The 17323-nt window shown below is 32.6% G+C and overlaps 2 protein-coding genes across 3 annotated transcripts; one reads left to right on the forward strand and one right to left on the reverse strand.

Moving 5' to 3' along the window:
• Window positions 1–89: 89 nt before the first annotated feature.
• On the reverse strand, window positions 90–4981 carry LOC123227354 (pentatricopeptide repeat-containing protein At4g33990-like). Of its 2 annotated transcripts, none has more exons than XM_044652124.1 (5): window positions 4845–4981; window positions 1684–4287; window positions 1456–1532; window positions 1079–1352; window positions 90–442 (listed from the first exon to the last, which is right to left on the reverse strand). In XM_044652124.1, the coding sequence occupies exons 1-2, from the start codon at window positions 4850–4852 to the stop codon at window positions 1833–1835; spliced, it is 2463 nt and encodes an 820-aa protein (XP_044508059.1). In that variant the 5' UTR covers window positions 4853–4981; the 3' UTR covers window positions 90–442; window positions 1079–1352; window positions 1456–1532; window positions 1684–1832. The 2 variants fall into 2 exon arrangements, with proteins under 2 accessions (XP_044508059.1, XP_044508061.1); XM_044652126.1 differs by having other exon boundaries at window positions 90–478.
• A 6566-nt stretch (window positions 4982–11547) lies between these two features.
• LOC123228071 (bZIP transcription factor 46-like) lies at window positions 11548–15804 on the forward strand. The gene is made up of 5 exons (XM_044653272.1): window positions 11548–11676; window positions 12463–13719; window positions 14807–14878; window positions 14971–15000; window positions 15363–15804. The coding sequence occupies exons 2-5, from the start codon at window positions 12580–12582 to the stop codon at window positions 15435–15437; spliced, it is 1317 nt and encodes a 438-aa protein (XP_044509207.1). The 5' UTR covers window positions 11548–11676; window positions 12463–12579; the 3' UTR covers window positions 15438–15804.
• The last annotated feature ends 1519 nt before the right edge of the window (window positions 15805–17323 follow it).

Consider the following 17323-nt stretch of genomic DNA (forward strand, 5'->3'; position numbering starts at 1 on the left):
TACATAATCAATGCTGAAATGGACCTATATGATTCACTTGCAAGTTCTGTTGCAAAAGTAGTCTTGACTTGTAAGAATATTGATGGGGATTTTTGCAAAAGTTTCAAATTTTTATTTGATAAAATTTTGTTCTACATGGACTCCAAAGTATCACCACGAATGCTGGCTTGGTTGGGTTATGAGGAGTCAATCCAAATAAGATCAGATTAACAAACGGATTGCCATAAACACAACCCGAATTAGAATTCGTTTAAAAAATACTTACTTTTCTTGTGATCTCACTTTTCAGCTAAAGAATATGCCCACCTATTGAGGAGAACTTCGTTGTTAAGCGCATGAACAGCAATTTTTGTATCATGATTTCAGTACTCTCATAGTCTTTATGCATTAAGGTTGAGCTGAACTTTGCACTCAAGCTGTAAATCTGCCGATCCCATAACACCTGGGAAAATTGGCACTCTTTACTTAGCCAATCATCCTAGAAAAATAACAAATAAATGAAATTCTACGCTTTAGGTCTAAAGGAGAAAATGAAAAAACCAACTTAGTTATCATTCACAAAATTCTCCAATTGAAACAAAAACTGCCTTGTTATTACGACAGCAAGCAAATTGGCAGTCTTTATTTAGTCAATAATCCTAAAAAAACACAACAAATAATTGAATATCTGTCTAACTAGATCAAATGAGAGAATTGAAGAACCAGCTTAATTATCAGTCATATAAATGTCCAGTTGAAAAAAAAGTTGCTAGCTTATTACAACAGCTAGCAAATTGGCACTCTCTATTTGGCCAATCACAAAAAAAAGGAACCCTAATTGAAGTTCTCTATCTGGGCCAAAGGAAAAGGATAAAAGAATAAAAGTTAACAACTATCTATCATTCATGTAAACACCCAGTTGGCGCAAAAATGGTCTTCTCTAACAGCATAAAAAGATTAAATAAAATAGATAGTTTGTCCAATAAGAACTTAAAGGGGGATAAGCAAAAGTAAGGATTATTAAGAAATAGATAACATTGGAGCATACAATCTACAAGAGGGAAAACCTTCCACCAGATTCAAAGTTAGTCAAATTTACCCTAGTACTGCCACCTGAATTCTGATGGCATAAGTGATAGTCTTGGTGCTGCCCCGAACTTCCAGCAAATTCAGCAGAGAAAGTCATAATCTCTGTCATAGAATCCCTCATCACAAAGCACACTGTGGTCCAGGGGACCAAAAGATGTTGTCAGTCTGGAGGTTAGCTACAGATGTAAAACAACACATCCATGAGAATCAGCCATGTTGTCAAACAATGATTCTTTCTCTGTAATCTTAATCTTCTGCTAGCTGCCATCTTGTAGAACCATCAACTGAAAAAACAAGAAAAATAATTTTTTTAGAGAGCAGAAAAATGAATAAGCTGACACAATAAAAAATAAAATGAAAAAAGTCCAGCAGATTGAAGTCCCTAACCTGGTGAGCATGGGCTGATAGTTGTTGGGATATATACATCCCCCGTGTTTTTTCTTGTGATCACTGTTCTTGCAACTCTGTGGAACAAGGTGAACTAGCATAAACCTACCTAGCTATAATAAATGCAAAATTCATTTCATATTGTCTATGTTTCTTTAAGAAATTCAAATAAAAGTGTATAAAAACAAAGTCAAATTTTTTCTTTCACCACAAGCTCAATCAAATTACCTCTCTGAAAATACAGTCTTTACAACTTGATGTTGCATTTTCCTCTGATATACTCCCGACAGCACTTTTAAAACATATGTTTGACAAATTGGGAACCTTCACTTGGACCCCCAGCTTTAGTTCTATGGAATATATACATCCAATCCATGTCACCAATAGTCTCCACAAGAACAAATTCCATCTTTGAAGTGATGAAAACGATTTGAGTCCCTGACGATTATCTCCCTCTCAGTAATTTGTGATATGAATTTCGACGCATTGTGACAATCGCCACAAACACGTAAGTTCTTGAATATTCGGATGGAGGTTTTAGGAGGGGTGCTTATGATTCCAAATGCGATTGCTAGTCTCTCGCTATGACTTGTGAGGATGTGTTCCTTCTCATCGTCTTCAACATCTTGTAATACAAAAGTGTAATCTGGAACATAACCGAAGCTCTTCATTTTTGCAGTTAAATTCCTCAACTCACAATATATTTCTTCACATCTTGGATGAGTTCGATTCCCAGTATAGAACACATCAACCTTACTGTTCACTTCTATAGAACTCCACCCAGGTGTCTTCTTCAGTCCTTTGACTCTAGCCAGTGATCTCACTCTATCAACTCCTTCCCATTTCCCAACATTTGCATAAATATTTGACATCAGAACATAGTAGCCAACATCTTCCGAATCAACTTCAAATAAACGATCTGAAACAAATGAACCCAACTCAATGTTTCCATGTATCCGGCAGGCACCAAGTAGAGCACCCCACACAGAAGCATCAGGGTGTAGAGGCATACTTTTGATAAAATCATATGCCTTTTCTAGTTTCCCAGCCCGACCAAACAAATCAACCATGCAGCCATAATGCTTCAAATGAGGCCTGATCCCATACTCTTCCTGCATCATGCTGAAATATGATTGACCCTCACTAACCAAACCTGAATGACTACATGCTGATAACAACGATACGAAGGTTATATCATTTGGTTTCACTCCCTCGTCCAGCATTTCTCCGAATAGATTTATTGCCTTCTCACCATGCCCATGTACTGCATGACAGGATATTATGGCATTCCAGGAAACTGGACTCCCTCTTGGAATTTGATAGAATAAAGATATAGCATCATCCAATCTCCCACATTTTCCATACAAGACAATAAGGCAAGTTGCCACAGAGACATCCATGTATAGGCAATTCTTAATCACCTTGCCATGAATTTTCATCCCCTGTTGCACGGCTCCTACATGGGAATAAGCTAGTAGCAGGCTCACCCAAGTGCCTTGGTTTGGAATTATCCCATTGCACTCTTCCATCCTCTGGTAGACTTCAATTGCCTCACTTGCAAGACCATTTTGAGCATAGCCAGTGATCAAAGTGTTCCATGAGATCACATCCTTTACAGGCAGTCCTTCAAAAACTGAACATGCAGACTCTATGACACCCAACTTGGTGTACATGTCCACAATTGCATTTCCGATTACAACATCATCCGCAAGCCAACCTCTCCTCATTGTAAATCCATGTATTGACAAACTATTCTTATGATCATTCATCTGAGCAACAATGGAAGCCAAGCTCACTAATGTCAACAAGTCGGGCTCAGTTCCAGCTCTTTGCATCTTGTTAAAGAATCCACATGCAGTAATCGGATCATTATTTTGCTCATATGCAGAAATTATTGAGTTCCATGAAACAGTATTTCTCACCATCATATTGTCAAAAACTTTACGTGCCTGCTCCAAGTCACCATATTTTGCGTACATGTTGATCAAAGCATTGGACACAAACAAATTAAATTCCAACCCATGTTTTATAACATATAAATGAATCAACATCCCAGTTACAATATCACCTGATTGTGCACAAACAGAAAGAATACTTGCAACAGTAACTGAATCCATGTTAACTGCTTCCAATCTCATTTTGTCCAACAAATCTAGAGCTTCTGTAGCATTCCCACTTTGGCAATAACTAGAAATCATTGCATTCCAAGAACCCCTGTCTCGGACAGGCATATCATCAAATAATTTATGTGCAACATCTGATAGGCCAAATTGGGCATACATATGTAACAAGGAAGCAGCCACAAAGACATCCCATTCAAAACCTAGCTTTAAAACTGAGCAATGTATCTTCTTCACTTCAACAAGATCTCTACAGGCTTTCAGCACAGGAGGAAAAGTATAAAAATCAGGTCGAATACCAGGGGTCAGCAAAAAATGGAAGAAACAATCTAAAGCTTCGCTGAAATGGCCACATCGAACATATGCAGAAACCATGGAATTCCATGTGAAAACATTCTTATTCGAGATCTGATCAAAAGTGAGGCAAGAGAATGAGACGTCACCAAGGTTGGCATAATGATTGACAAGCTTAGTGGAGATAAAGATGTTCTGGATCTTCCCCGACACCACAAGAAACGCATGCAGGCACTTAAGAAGATGCGATTTGGTGCACGATTCAAATAAAACACCCAAGTCAATCTCTGCGTTGTCATTTTTAGTGTTATCTGATGTAAGTAGTGGAGAATTTGCAGCTACTGAAAACAATGGGCTACAAGATTTAGCTAATGGTAAGAATCTGGAAAAGCACCCACTTTTGAAGATCGGTGCCAATCTGAGTACAAAATATAAAGCAAATTAACAGTAAGCGCGTGGAGGATTATAACTACATAAATATTGATGTGTACTGCACCGTCAAACTTTCTTATCTGAAAATCTCTTCGCTTTAACAGTAATGAATTAACACACAAACTCCATTAATGATTATCAATGAAATGAAAATCAGTTTGTCTTCAATACCAAGTGCTTCACAACAGTACCTATTAAAGCTTACATGAACCATGCTCAATATCAAAACTGGAAAGACATCAAGCTGTAATAATTTTTTAGCATTTCATATATACGCAATAAAATTACTATGAAGGTTTGTGATAAAATACAACAAAATAAGAGGGAAACTATATTTTAAATTTTTACCTTGTTCCCGTTAATATATAGAATACCCAGTCAAATCAACTAAAAGGATATTCAAATAAGCAAAAAAAAAAAAATGGAAACTCCAAAAGCCAAAGCATTAGTATACATTCTTTCATTTTCCCGAACATTTCCAGCAACCAAACAGATCTAAAAGAAAATACAAGAAACAAACAGAGAAATGGGATGGTTTTGTACCTGAACATACATGTAGATTGCACTGAAATGTATAAAGCAAAAATTCGAATTGCCTTAACAGATGGCTTGTTTGATAGTCTAGCCTACAGATTGAGCCAAGGTTTTACACTTTTAGTGCGAGGGTTTAGTTACAGGGGTCGACATTTTTTTTTTAAAGGAAACATTTCGATTGCCTGAACCTTTTTATGACCCGAACAAATTGGGCTTTATTTGGGCCCTTATTGGGTCGCTCAAATGCAGCATATTATTAATGGTATTTTTTATTTTAATTTATATTACTATTTCAATTTAGTATGCATAATAGTATATTATTTTTTATTTTATCGAAATCATGACATTAGAATATGCTGATGAAATTTCAACAAATTTATTTATATTCAATAACGATTTATAAATTAATTACAGGGATGCCAACAGAAAAGGCAGAGAAGGCATCTCAATCCTCGTTTATATTTTCACCGAGAATACCAATCTTCATCCTCATTATTATTTCTATAAAAAACAATCTCTTCCCTATCTCTTCTTTGTTTTTGTCCTTGTGGAAAAAAATCATTTTCATGTATTATCTAAATATAATATAAATATATTAAATAATAAAATTAATTAAAATCAATCAATTATTTCAAATATTATTTATTAACCACCTTAATACATATAACAAAAATATAAATAAGTTTGAAAAACATAAATAATTAAAATAATAATGATATATTAGTATTTTAAATAAAAATATTAATATAAAAAAGTAGATATAGGAATAGGATCGGGTGAGGCTAAGACGGGATATATGTATTCTTATCTCTAACCTATCATTTATTATAGAGATGTTTTCTATCTTCGTCTCTTTTTTTATTTTATTTATAATTTTCTCTTTATTAGGATTAAAAACTCTAAATTTAGATTAAAATTATCATCTCTAATTAATTTACACATAAATTAATGAAAATTTAATGTTGATTTTTATACACATGTAGTTAGAATTATTTTATTTTTCATCTTAATAATGAATATGATTGATGATTTTTTTAGTAAATTCTATAAAAGGACAACTAAAAAAAAAAAAGTTCCTTCCATTCTCAAATTACAAATAAGGATGTTATATTTATGAAATATTATAGGAATATTTTCAAGTTTAATAATAATAATTCCCTTTAATATAATTAAAAAAACACTTGTTATATTAATAATAACATTAATTTTCGTACTATCGAGATTTTAAAGTTAAGATATATGGTAAAAAAAAATTAGTAAATATTTATTACCTCATCATATTATTATAAAATTCGAATAATATATTAGTTACACATTAAGAAGGTGTAAGTTTTAAACTATTTAAACATAATTTAGATAATTTATTTTTTATTATTTATATTTTTTATTTGATTAATGAGATATTAAAGATTTGGTTCGATAACAAATAATATAAAAAATATTTTATAATAATTATATTAAAAAATATTTAAATAGAATAATATTTTAACATTTTTTTATTATCTCTCATAAATATATGATAATTATTTATATCTATCAATTTTTCTAAAAAATATTGATAATTTATATTTAGCAATCTTTTTAAAAATTTAATTTTATAATTATTTTTTATTTTTTAATAAAAGATTATTTGAACCAAATACACCCTAATGGTATTATTGTTGAAATCTCAAATAAAACTTTGTTATTTAATTAAACTCTAAGGGGTCGTTTGGTTTGTTGAAATAAAATATTACTTTGATAATTTATCTTTTATTATTAGTATCATTTTATTTAGTTTATGAGTAATAAAATATTTTGATAATATTTTATTATCAATAGTGATATGACAGATAATATATAGAGTAATGTGACTTCTATCTTATATATTAAAATATTATCAAAATACTCATAATTTTATTATAATTACCTCCTTACTTAAAACTTTTTAGGACAGAAATATTTTTATTTTTAATTATACATTTTTTAGGATAAAAATATATCTATTTTTAATTAACATAATAAATAACAAAAAATATATTTTAAAATAATTATATCTAAAAATATTTAAGTAAAATAATATTTTAATATTTTTTATTGTCTCTAACTGAACACAATAATTATTTATATTTACTTATTTTTATCAAATTTTATTAAATATAATAATGATAATCATTTATGTTCAATAATCCATAATTTATCTTTAAAATGATTTTTTAATTTTAATAATAAAATATTTTTTAAATCAAACGCCGTTCAAGGGTTCTAGAAAACTCTCTACTTTATGCTAAGTATATTGGATTTGAATAATTAAAGTTGCAAAAAACACAAAAACAAAAACATGCTTCCAAATCTAAAAGTAACTCTACTTTTATGTCTATTAAATAAAGTTAGTGGGTGTCCGATGAAATTATTATTATTATTTTTAAAGCCATTGATTTTATTGGACTAACAAGCACTGTCCCCTTATCTTCACTTTTCAAAGTATCAAGAATTTCTTAATTTTTTAAAAATATTTCTAGAGAAAAATTACTTCTTTTCATATGAAAACGCTAAATAAAATTTTCATTAAATTTATAGAGATATAAAAAAGAAAAAGAAAATTGGTAACGAGAGTGTGGTAAGAAAGTAATTAGGAGTGGACACGTGTTAATGGGGTGAGTTTAGTGGAGAGGGAATAATGCCATGCCGTGGACCCACCCATTCCTCTACCCATTATCGACAATCAAACCAAGGGAGGCGAATCATAGTCCTCCACGTGGTTCATGATCCCCGCTAATCACTGCCTGAATCTTAGTAAATTAAAAAAGGTAAACAAGATCGCTTATCCTGATTGGCCAATATCATCCCTATAATATCTTGTCTTTCTTTATTATTATTATTAAATTAAATTATAATTAATATTATGTGTATAATTTTATATATAAATAATAATATATTATTATATAATTAGATAGTTAAAAATTAAATATAAAATAATATTAAATTATATGATGACACATTATTATTTTTATATAAAATTATACATATAATTTTATTGTTAATTTATTATGATATTTATTTTGAAAAACAATCATGTGAAAACATTTTAATATGATTTAGCTTCAGCCAAGACGCAGACAATAATGAATAGATCAAAACTGTGAGTAAAAAACAGTAACAATCACAAAAAATATCAGCTTTAACAAAAATGACAATGAAAAGACCAAAATTTTGACAAGGAAAACAACAACAAAGACTAATTAGGTTAGTGGAGGTAATTGGTTGGAACACTGAATGGGTGGGTTGGACAAAGTTACTTGTAACAAAGAGGTGAGAGATCGTGGGTGACGGGGGGAGGATAACTTGTTGGGTTGGGAGTGTAGGATGAGTTATCCGGTAAGGGGACAGTAATTGTGGTGGGGGCCAACAAAACGTGCAATGAAGATGTGAGAGATGATAGGTGTGAGAGATTAGATGAATTATAAGGTTATGAGCATAAAATGGTATGCATGGATTAAAAGTTAGTAGTAGTAATGATCAAGGTTTTCAAAATCGGACCGGAATAAAAACCGTTTTAGGTACTGGTTTCGGTCAGACCGGTTGAACCGGTCGATTGGACCGGAATTACAATTTAGTCATAAAATTTACATGTGTACAAACAATTTTTATTCATAACATGCAATATTATTCAATTTCAATTCAAGTTTTATCACTTTATATTGCTTCAGTTCCCTCACTGTACAAACAAAATTCACAACATGCAGTTTCAATTCAATTCAAGTTTTCACAGCCTTAAGCAATTGATCCACCAAAGAGTTTACAAGGCCTTACAAAACACCAACTTCCCATCGTTGCCTGAGAAGTCGCCGATCACAATAGCAACGGAAATCGTCGTCGTCAGCCAACGTCTGAGCCTGGAAAGTCGTTGTGAAACTTGCAAATATAGCCGTGAAATTGCTGCCTTGTAAGCCTGCAAACAAACACCCCTCGGCGGTAGCGTGGTCGTCGGTAACCGTATTTAAACCGTCGTGGGCAAGGAACAGGAAATTCGTCGGAGAAATTTTTCGGCTGTAGCAATTGAGGACTGCGTCTGTGTGCACTGCAAGGAAGAGAAAAACAGTGTTTTATTTTATATGCAGCTTGAACCGGTATCCGCATGAACTGGGTTGGACCGCGGTTCAGCTGAGAACCGGTGGTTCAACCGCGGTCCAATCCGATTTCTATTCCAAAACGGCTTTGCCTTCAACAGAACCCGACTACAGTGCCGGTTCACGGACCAACCGGTTCGATCGGTCGGTCCGGTCCGGTTTTTAAAACTTTGGTAATGATGGTGAGGCTCGATGAGAACATTCCAAAAGAAATGGAAAAAAGTGAAAAAGGAAGAAGAATATGTTGATTTTAAGTTGATAACTCAAATAATATTATAGAACTTTTTTAATTTGGGATGATGGTATAATTTTGAAAACTAAAATAATTAAGAATGATGTAATAATTTGATTTCTTTTCAATCATTCAGTTAATGGAGTTAGATTTTATATATAATTGTGATTTTTTCATTAAGTGGATGAAAAAGTGGAAATGACTAATCACTCCATTATATCGTAAATCTTAAGGGGATTTGCAATTGGACATATAATTGTGTTTTCAACTTGTAAATGTTCACGAGAGGGTTTCAATACTGGATATACGAGTAAAACACAAGCATAAAATAAGGTTAGATTCGAGCGTGCTTGAACAAGAGTTGCGTTAAGCTTGCCTCAAATCTATGATAACTAGCTCGATATATTTTGAAAAAAGTTGTAAATTATCGATATAATAAATAGTATTATTGATAATATAAATATTATCATCTGTAGGATAAATAGTATTATAAAAATAGAATTCGAATCAAACTATTGAGTTAAAGTTCTAACTCGAATTTAGTTTGAATCAAATGAAACACCAAATTGAGTGAAACTAATACAATTCATAACTAGAAGCACACCCTTACTTTAACCTTTCATGGAATCGAAAACACTTCAACTGACATTTGATTTATTAAAATTTCTTATATAGCATTGAATATTGAAATAATGTTACGAAAACAAATTGTGCAAATGAGTTAATTTCATACGTCTCATAAGATCGTTAATGTGAAATTCACTTATAAGTCATAACCCAGGATTTTAATCATTCTAATTGATATATATTATGAGGTAAGACTTAACGATGAATAAATACTTATAATTTTATAAATAATATTATATGTATAAATAACGATATATCATTATATAATTTAATATAATTAAAAATTAAAGATAAAATAATATATAATTATATAATGATATATCATTATTTGTATATAAAATTATGTGTAAATATTTAAAATATATAAAGATCTGAATATAAATAGAGTACATAAAGTCAATAATATTTTAAATATGAACCATGTGAAATGAGTCAATGCAATTAAGTGGAACACAGGTGGATGTGATATGAGGCCACTATTAAACGGAGTCGTTTTCTATAGGTACGACTAATCCCCGGAAGAGGATATCAACAAGAAAATGGGAAAATCGAATTGAGTGGTGTGAGTTTGATCATGACAAAAAGAGGAAAAGATAAAACGAGCTCCACGTTTGCGTTTTCATTCTTGTCTGTTTGTTTGTTTTTACGTTATGTTGCATCCATCATCATCATTGTACTGTATCTTCAGCACTATCATGCATGTTTCCTTGACTCAACAGGGTCGTTTTAGGAATTTTGGCCTTTTCTCCAGGAACCATTTAAAAATATTGTGCATGCTTTCATTCCCAATTAGTGGTATATATAATTTGGTTAAAATTATAAAATTATAAAATTAGACAAATTTATTCAAAAATTACAATTTTATTTGATTTATTAAATGATTTAATTTTTATTGGTAAATTAAAAAAATAATTTATGGTCTTGATTATTGTTTATATCATTTTCAAATCTAACTATATCATACATCATATTTTTTAAATATATATAAAACCATATTTTATGAAAAGTTTTAATAAGCAATTAGATGTATAATTTATTTATTTTTATATATTTATTTAATATACTAAATAACTATAATTTAATTATTATTTATTATATATATCTTAGTTAATCAAATTAGATTATTATTCATTATATACAAATATAATTAAAAGTGAATTATTCTTAATTGATTCAAGTCGTAATTCAAATTGGATTAAATAGTTTAATTTGATTTGATTTAAAATCTAAATTGATTTGATTTATTTTGAAATTTTCCCAAAGTTGTTTTTTAAGTTTGTATTAAAAATTTTTAAATTGTATTAAATCATACTGTATTCACCCCTATTCTTAATTTGTTGCATTGACAAGGATAATTTTGTAATTTTAAATTTTAGATTAGAATAAAAAAATTTGAAGTTGCAAGATCTCATCAGTTAGCGGAAAGTATAAAACTCTATCTCTACAACCTACCGCACAGAATCTCTCTCCTCTCAATCCCCATTCATCACGACACCCGGCTATCTCCATCCAATGACAAAACGTCACCATTGAGCATCCAATCATTTCTGTCGGAAATTCCGAATCAACGGTCCAAATTCAGCCACATATCGGCGCTCTATTGGCTAAATTTCACATCACAAATTCAACCCTCCCCGAATTGGCATACGTTGCGCGATCTCCTTGGCCCTCAAAGATGATAAATTAATTTTAAATAAATAAAATATTAAGAAATTCAATTGCTAAGGCCCTTAAATTGCGACTCGTGTCGATGCTCAGTAGACACTTGTCGACTCTGGGCAGCTGAAGCTGAGAGAAAGACGACACACACACACACAACACTCTCTCTCTAGTCACTGTATTTCTAACAAATATTTCAAAAAAAAAAAAAAAGGTAAAATTTAATTGCTTTATTATTTATTTATTTTCCTTTCCTTCGCTTTGTTTCTCTCTCTGTCTGTATTTTGTTCTTTTCTGGGTTTATTTTCTTTTCTTGAAAGTGTAATTTAGCTAAGAATAATTTTTGTCTTCTTATTTTAATTTTGATTGAAAAATAAAATTGAGGAGAATTTAAGAGTTATTGGTATGAATTAGACAAAGAGACCGTACAATTTTTAATGAATGAAAATGCTTTGATTGGTTTCAGTTATGAACTGAGTTAATGGATTTTTTTTTATTGGTTTGTTAGGGTTTATTTGGATTTGAATAGAGATGTGCTGTTAACAGAAGGAGGTTGAAACTTAAAAGTGTTTTGATTGAATAGTGAAGTATGTTGATTGGTATAAGGGTTTCTAATTTGTATTTGGATCGAAATTTGAGTAAGTTGCTTGAGAAAAGGAGTTCTGATTGGTCTGATTCAGATCAATTTGGAAGGTTGTGCAGGATGGCTTCTTTTTTCTTTGCTGTTGATTGGGAGCTTTGTAGTACACTTTGGATAAAGATTACTAGAAATGGATACTTTTCAAGCATGTTGTGTTTTTTTCTTTTTCCTTGGTTGCAATTATTTGAAGTTATGTAGTCTCGCACTGTTTTTTTCCTTTTAAGCTGCTTACTTTTTAAAATTCATCTCATGGCTTCATCAATTCTGGGTTATGTAAAAGTTTCATCTAAAAAATAGAGTAAACGTGAAAATAATTGATATAATTTACTCTCTGTTTACTTTATTTGGAGGATTTTTTAGGTCTTTAGTTGAAGGAAGTGGAGTGAAATATTTACATATTCCACAGTTCACTTCTGTTATATGGAATATTAAGACCTTTTTGAGCGGAGTCAAGTGTTTCCTCTGCTTTAAACAAGAATGGGATCTTACATGAACTTCAAAAACTCTGCTGATGCCTCACATGGTGGGATAAAACCACAAGGGAATTTCCCATTGGCTCGGCAACCTTCAGTTTACTCATTGACCTTTGAAGAGTTTCAAAACACTTGGGGTGGGCTTGGAAAGGATTTTGGGTCTATGAACATGGATGAGCTTCTGAAGAACATTTGGACGGCTGAAGAGAGTCAAGCTATGACTTCTTCAGCTGTTGCTGGTGTAGAAGGAAGTATGCCTAGTGGGAATTTGCAAAGACAAGGATCGTTAACTTTGCCTCGAACATTGAGTCAAAAGACTGTCGATGAAGTTTGGAAAGATTTGATGAAAGAAACTGGTGGTGGTGCTAGGTATGCGAGTGGTGGTGATGGCAGCAATGCATCAAATGTGCCGCAAAGGCAACCAACTCTGGGGGAGATGACATTGGAGGAGTTTTTGGTGAGAGCCGGAGTAGTGCGAGAGGATACTCAACAGATTCTTGCAAGACCAGATAATGTTGGACTTTTTGCAAATAATGCCAATATCGGTTTAGCTCTTGGGTTTCAGCAGCCAAGTAGAGACAATGGGCTGCTGGGTAATCGTGTAATAGAGAACAACAATTCAGTTTCTGGCCAGCTTCGTGGTTTAGCACCGAATGTACGTGGAGTCATATCCTCACAGCAACCACAGCAGCTGCAACAACATCATTATCAACCTCCACAGCAGCAGTCGCTCTTTCCCAAGCAAGCAACCGTGGCCTTTGCGTCTCCAGTGAATTTAATGAACACAACACAGCTTACCGGAACTTCTCCAGGAGCGAGGGGTCCTGTTTTCAGATCTGCGAACCCCTCTATGACTAACAATTTAGTTCAGTCTTGTGCGCTGCAGAGTGCTTGTGGACTGAAGAGTGGAGGATTGGGCGTGGCTGGTTTAGGTACTGGGGGTGTCACAGTTGCAACGGGGTCTCCTGCTAGTCAGGTCTCTCCAGATGTGATTACAAAGAGTTCTGCTGAGTCTTTGTCACCAGTTCCTTATGTGATTGGCCGGGGCAGAAGAAGCACTGCCCTGGAGAAAGTAGTTGAGAGGAGGCACAGAAGAATGATAAAGAACAGAGAGTCAGCTGCTAGATCAAGGGCTCGCAAGCAGGTGAGTATGGTGAATGGTCTGCTATTTTTTTTTTCCGCTTCTAGATACTCTTCCTTTTCTGTTGTTCATTCTTATTCTGAGTTGATGTTTAAATTCAGACTCTCTCTCAAGAACACAATTTTCATAAAACTCTCACTTGCCACGTGATGTATTTCCTAAATGGTGTCGAGGAATTATGTCATTTATAGAGTCAAATTTTTTTCGTTGTACATTGCCTCTAGGTGTAGTGGTCTCAATCTGACAGAGAAAAAGTTATAGATATGCCTAACAGAGTTACGAAGTTGTAGATTTTGTGCATCCCCCTTAGTTCAAACTATCGATTTTATTGAAGAAGGGTTAATCTGTGTATCAATAGAAATTACAAATCATTGCTGTTCTGAATTTTTGTTGTGTCTTCTTAAGAAGATGCTGCTATCTGCACATTTCATGTCTGGTGTGTCTAGTAGCTATCATATTGTTGACATTGTTAGTTTAAATTGCTCCAAGCAATGGAGGAAACTTTGTGAAAAGTGTAGAAGGGAAATGTACAATTTGGGAAAGAAAAGGTGGAAAACTCTCATGAATTCATATATTAACTCCTTTAATAACACGTTTGTGAAACCCTAAATTATCCAGTGCAAAAGTTGTAGGTCCGGTCATTATATCCTACAGTTTATCCATCCAATCAATTCGGGCAAGGTTCCTTAGTTGCCGACCCCCGCACCCCAAAAAAAAAAAAAAAAACCCTCTTCTAATAACACTTCCATTTTATGCATAATTAGCCTTGGGCCTACACTTACAATCAGGGAAGGTGGTTTACTGTATTATTCTTATCAGAAAAACTTTAGATCAAACTACCATTTGTTACTAAAGGAAATCCGATGACTTAGTGACTGGTTCTGCTTGCTAGTATCTAAATAATCGTTTTTGAACTAAAACATCAAGCTGAGAAATATTTTGAAACACTAATTGTGCAATCTTAGAGTCGTTTGAAGAGTTTTCTCACTTAGGAACAATTGAATAAATTATAAAGTTATTTGCTATAATGTTGTTTATTAAAAAACTTATACACACTTAAACTTGACTGTCTTATTACGGTGTTGGGCAGGCCTATACATTGGAACTGGAAGCAGAAGTTGCTGAACTTAAGGAAGCAAACAAAGAGTTGCAGAAGAAACAGGTATGCTATCTTTACCGGGGTCGAAATCTTTTTCTTTCACTTGGAAAATATGGGTTATGGCAAAGTCCTTAATTTAACGCTGGTTGTTGCAGGCGGAAATATTGACAGTGCAGAAAGATGAGGTATATTTTTGCTTACTTCTCCATTGATCTCTTATACTTTCAATAACCAGATGCACATGTCATGTTGGTGTTGTTAACCACTTAGCATACCATTTAACTGTTAATAAGAAACTGTGAACATTTAGTAGCTACTTTGCCCTACTTCACTGAGTTTCTCCCAAAAAATAAGGACTCTGTATCGAACATCTTTTTCCATCTCTCTAATTAGCCCTCAAGTCAGCAAGTAATGATCTTGATTGACTCAACCATAAAGTTTGAGCCAAATAGTGTTGCTTCATAAACTTCCGAGGGAAAAGACTATATCTGAGGAGGTAAAAGAAGTTGGGTATCTTTCTTCTTATTTTGTTTGTCTGTTTTGGCAGCTTTTGGAGAAAATGAAAATGCACTACGGAGGTAGGAGGCAATACCTGAGGAGGACACTGACAGGTCCTTGGTAAGAGTTGATGAACTGGACTGCCTATGATAAGAAGTGTTTGAATTCCACAATCTATATTATTGACATGGTACGAGGATTGGGGGTATGCATCTGTGAGCTATATCTCATCTCATGGAGGGTAGGAAGTTTGGTAGCTGTATGTATAAGCAGAGTGTTGTAAATTATACCACTTGTATTTATGAAACTTCTGCTGTGTCTAATTTGATAGCAAGGGGATAGCAGAATAGTGAAGCAAAATGTATGCTCCAGTGTGTTACTCCTATCTAGCTGCAGACTTTTAGTTTCTAACCTTCATTAAACTGGGTTTATGTATTGGATCTCTGATTAAGTATTTTATGACTAAGCTTAGGTCATGTGAGATTTGTGAATGGCTGTCAAAGTCTTTAATTCTTCATTTATTTCTTCATCCAACCTACAAAATCTGTGGACACTAGATGCATATCTGGGATGTTCTTGAATCATCTACATACCTTCCTGGACCACAGGATTTTATTATACTTTGTGTTTTCATATTGCTATTGTCAGCTTTAAAAATTCTGGCGGGTGGATGCATATCTAGGGAACTCTTTTATTTATGATTCTTTTCTCCATGGCTCCTTGGTGCCTATCTTATCAAAGTGCTTACTACTGTTTATTCTAGCATGTCCTAAGGGGATGTTGACCCTTGGTGCATGCATATGCAAGGTGATCCTCTCAAGTTTGAGTTAAACTTCTTGGTGCATCTTCCATCTACCCTTGAAAATGACATCATTGGCTGAAGAGGAGACACAATTTAGGGTAGATACAAATCAAACCGAATTTGAACACTTTTTTGCTCTAGTTTAGCATGAATGAAAAATACTCTGATTTAAGTTTGGTTCAAGTTTGTCGAGTCAAAATTAATGATGGTTTAAGTTCGATTTGAATATAAAATAGTTTGATTTGGTTTGACTCAAATTTATAACTCAAATTGATATCTTGAATTCATAACTTAAATTTGTAGTTTGAGTTTATAAGTCATTGATAAAACGATGTCGTGTTACTTAATAATGGATAAAATGATATCGTTTTATATATGAGTTACGAATTCAAACTATAAATCCAAACTATCAATTTGAATCACAAATTCGACTAAACTAGAACCACGAACTGAAACGGTAGAATGAACTATAAATTTAAATCAAATTTAGGTCAAACCAAATTTAATCAAATACTTCTTAATTTGAGTTTGATTCGATTTTAAAAATAAATCAAATCTTTCGATTAAACTAATTTAGTTTAAATCCAGCTCTAAATGTGATCAGTCCGGTATGTTTTCACGGAGCACCAACAATTCTTAAGTCTAATAGTTGCCATTCAGCTGGGGAAAACCTCGTCTACACTACAATGGTAAAAATAGGAATCTTTATTCAGATTTCGAATGTGACTCCAATTTCCTCATAATGAAAAATGAATAAGTCGTCAACTGTACAGCAGAAAATCTGCAGCTTGACGTTACTTCCATTGTCTAACCCACTACCGCCTCAACTTCATTTCCCTAAACTCAGCGCTTGTTGTTATAGGCGTAAACAGGAAAAAGATTTACACAAACAAATAAATTATATAAATTTATTTATTTATATAAAAATGATATTTTATGATTGAATAATGCAGTTTTTTTTTTTCCCACTAACTTTGACTGTAGCCTTGAAATGCTCGGGCCCGAACCCAATAATTTAGTGTGTAAATTTTTTTATGCAAATCCGAGACCCGAATTCTGTTAAGACCAAAACTGAGTTTTTCAAACCCAAAATTTCATTTATTTACAAATTAATTTTATCTTAATAATATTATATATATTTATTTATTTTAAATACATAAATAAATATTATTTTATTATTAATTTATAAGTATGTGAATGATTCAAGT

Source organism: Mangifera indica, chromosome 10 (genome assembly GCF_011075055.1).
Source record: "Mangifera indica cultivar Alphonso chromosome 10, CATAS_Mindica_2.1, whole genome shotgun sequence".
Lineage (NCBI taxonomy): Eukaryota > Viridiplantae > Streptophyta > Magnoliopsida > Sapindales > Anacardiaceae > Mangifera > Mangifera indica.

Coding starts and splice junctions, on each gene's coding strand:
- LOC123228071 (XM_044653272.1), top strand. CDS start 12,580: ATGGGATCTTACATGAACTTCAAAAACTCTGCTGATGCCTCACATGGT. Junction 13,720..14,806: donor GATCAAGGGCTCGCAAGCAG/GTGAGTATGGTG, acceptor GGTGTTGGGCAG/GCCTATACATTGGAACTGGA. Junction 14,879..14,970: donor AAGAGTTGCAGAAGAAACAG/GTATGCTATCTT, acceptor TGGTTGTTGCAG/GCGGAAATATTGACAGTGCA.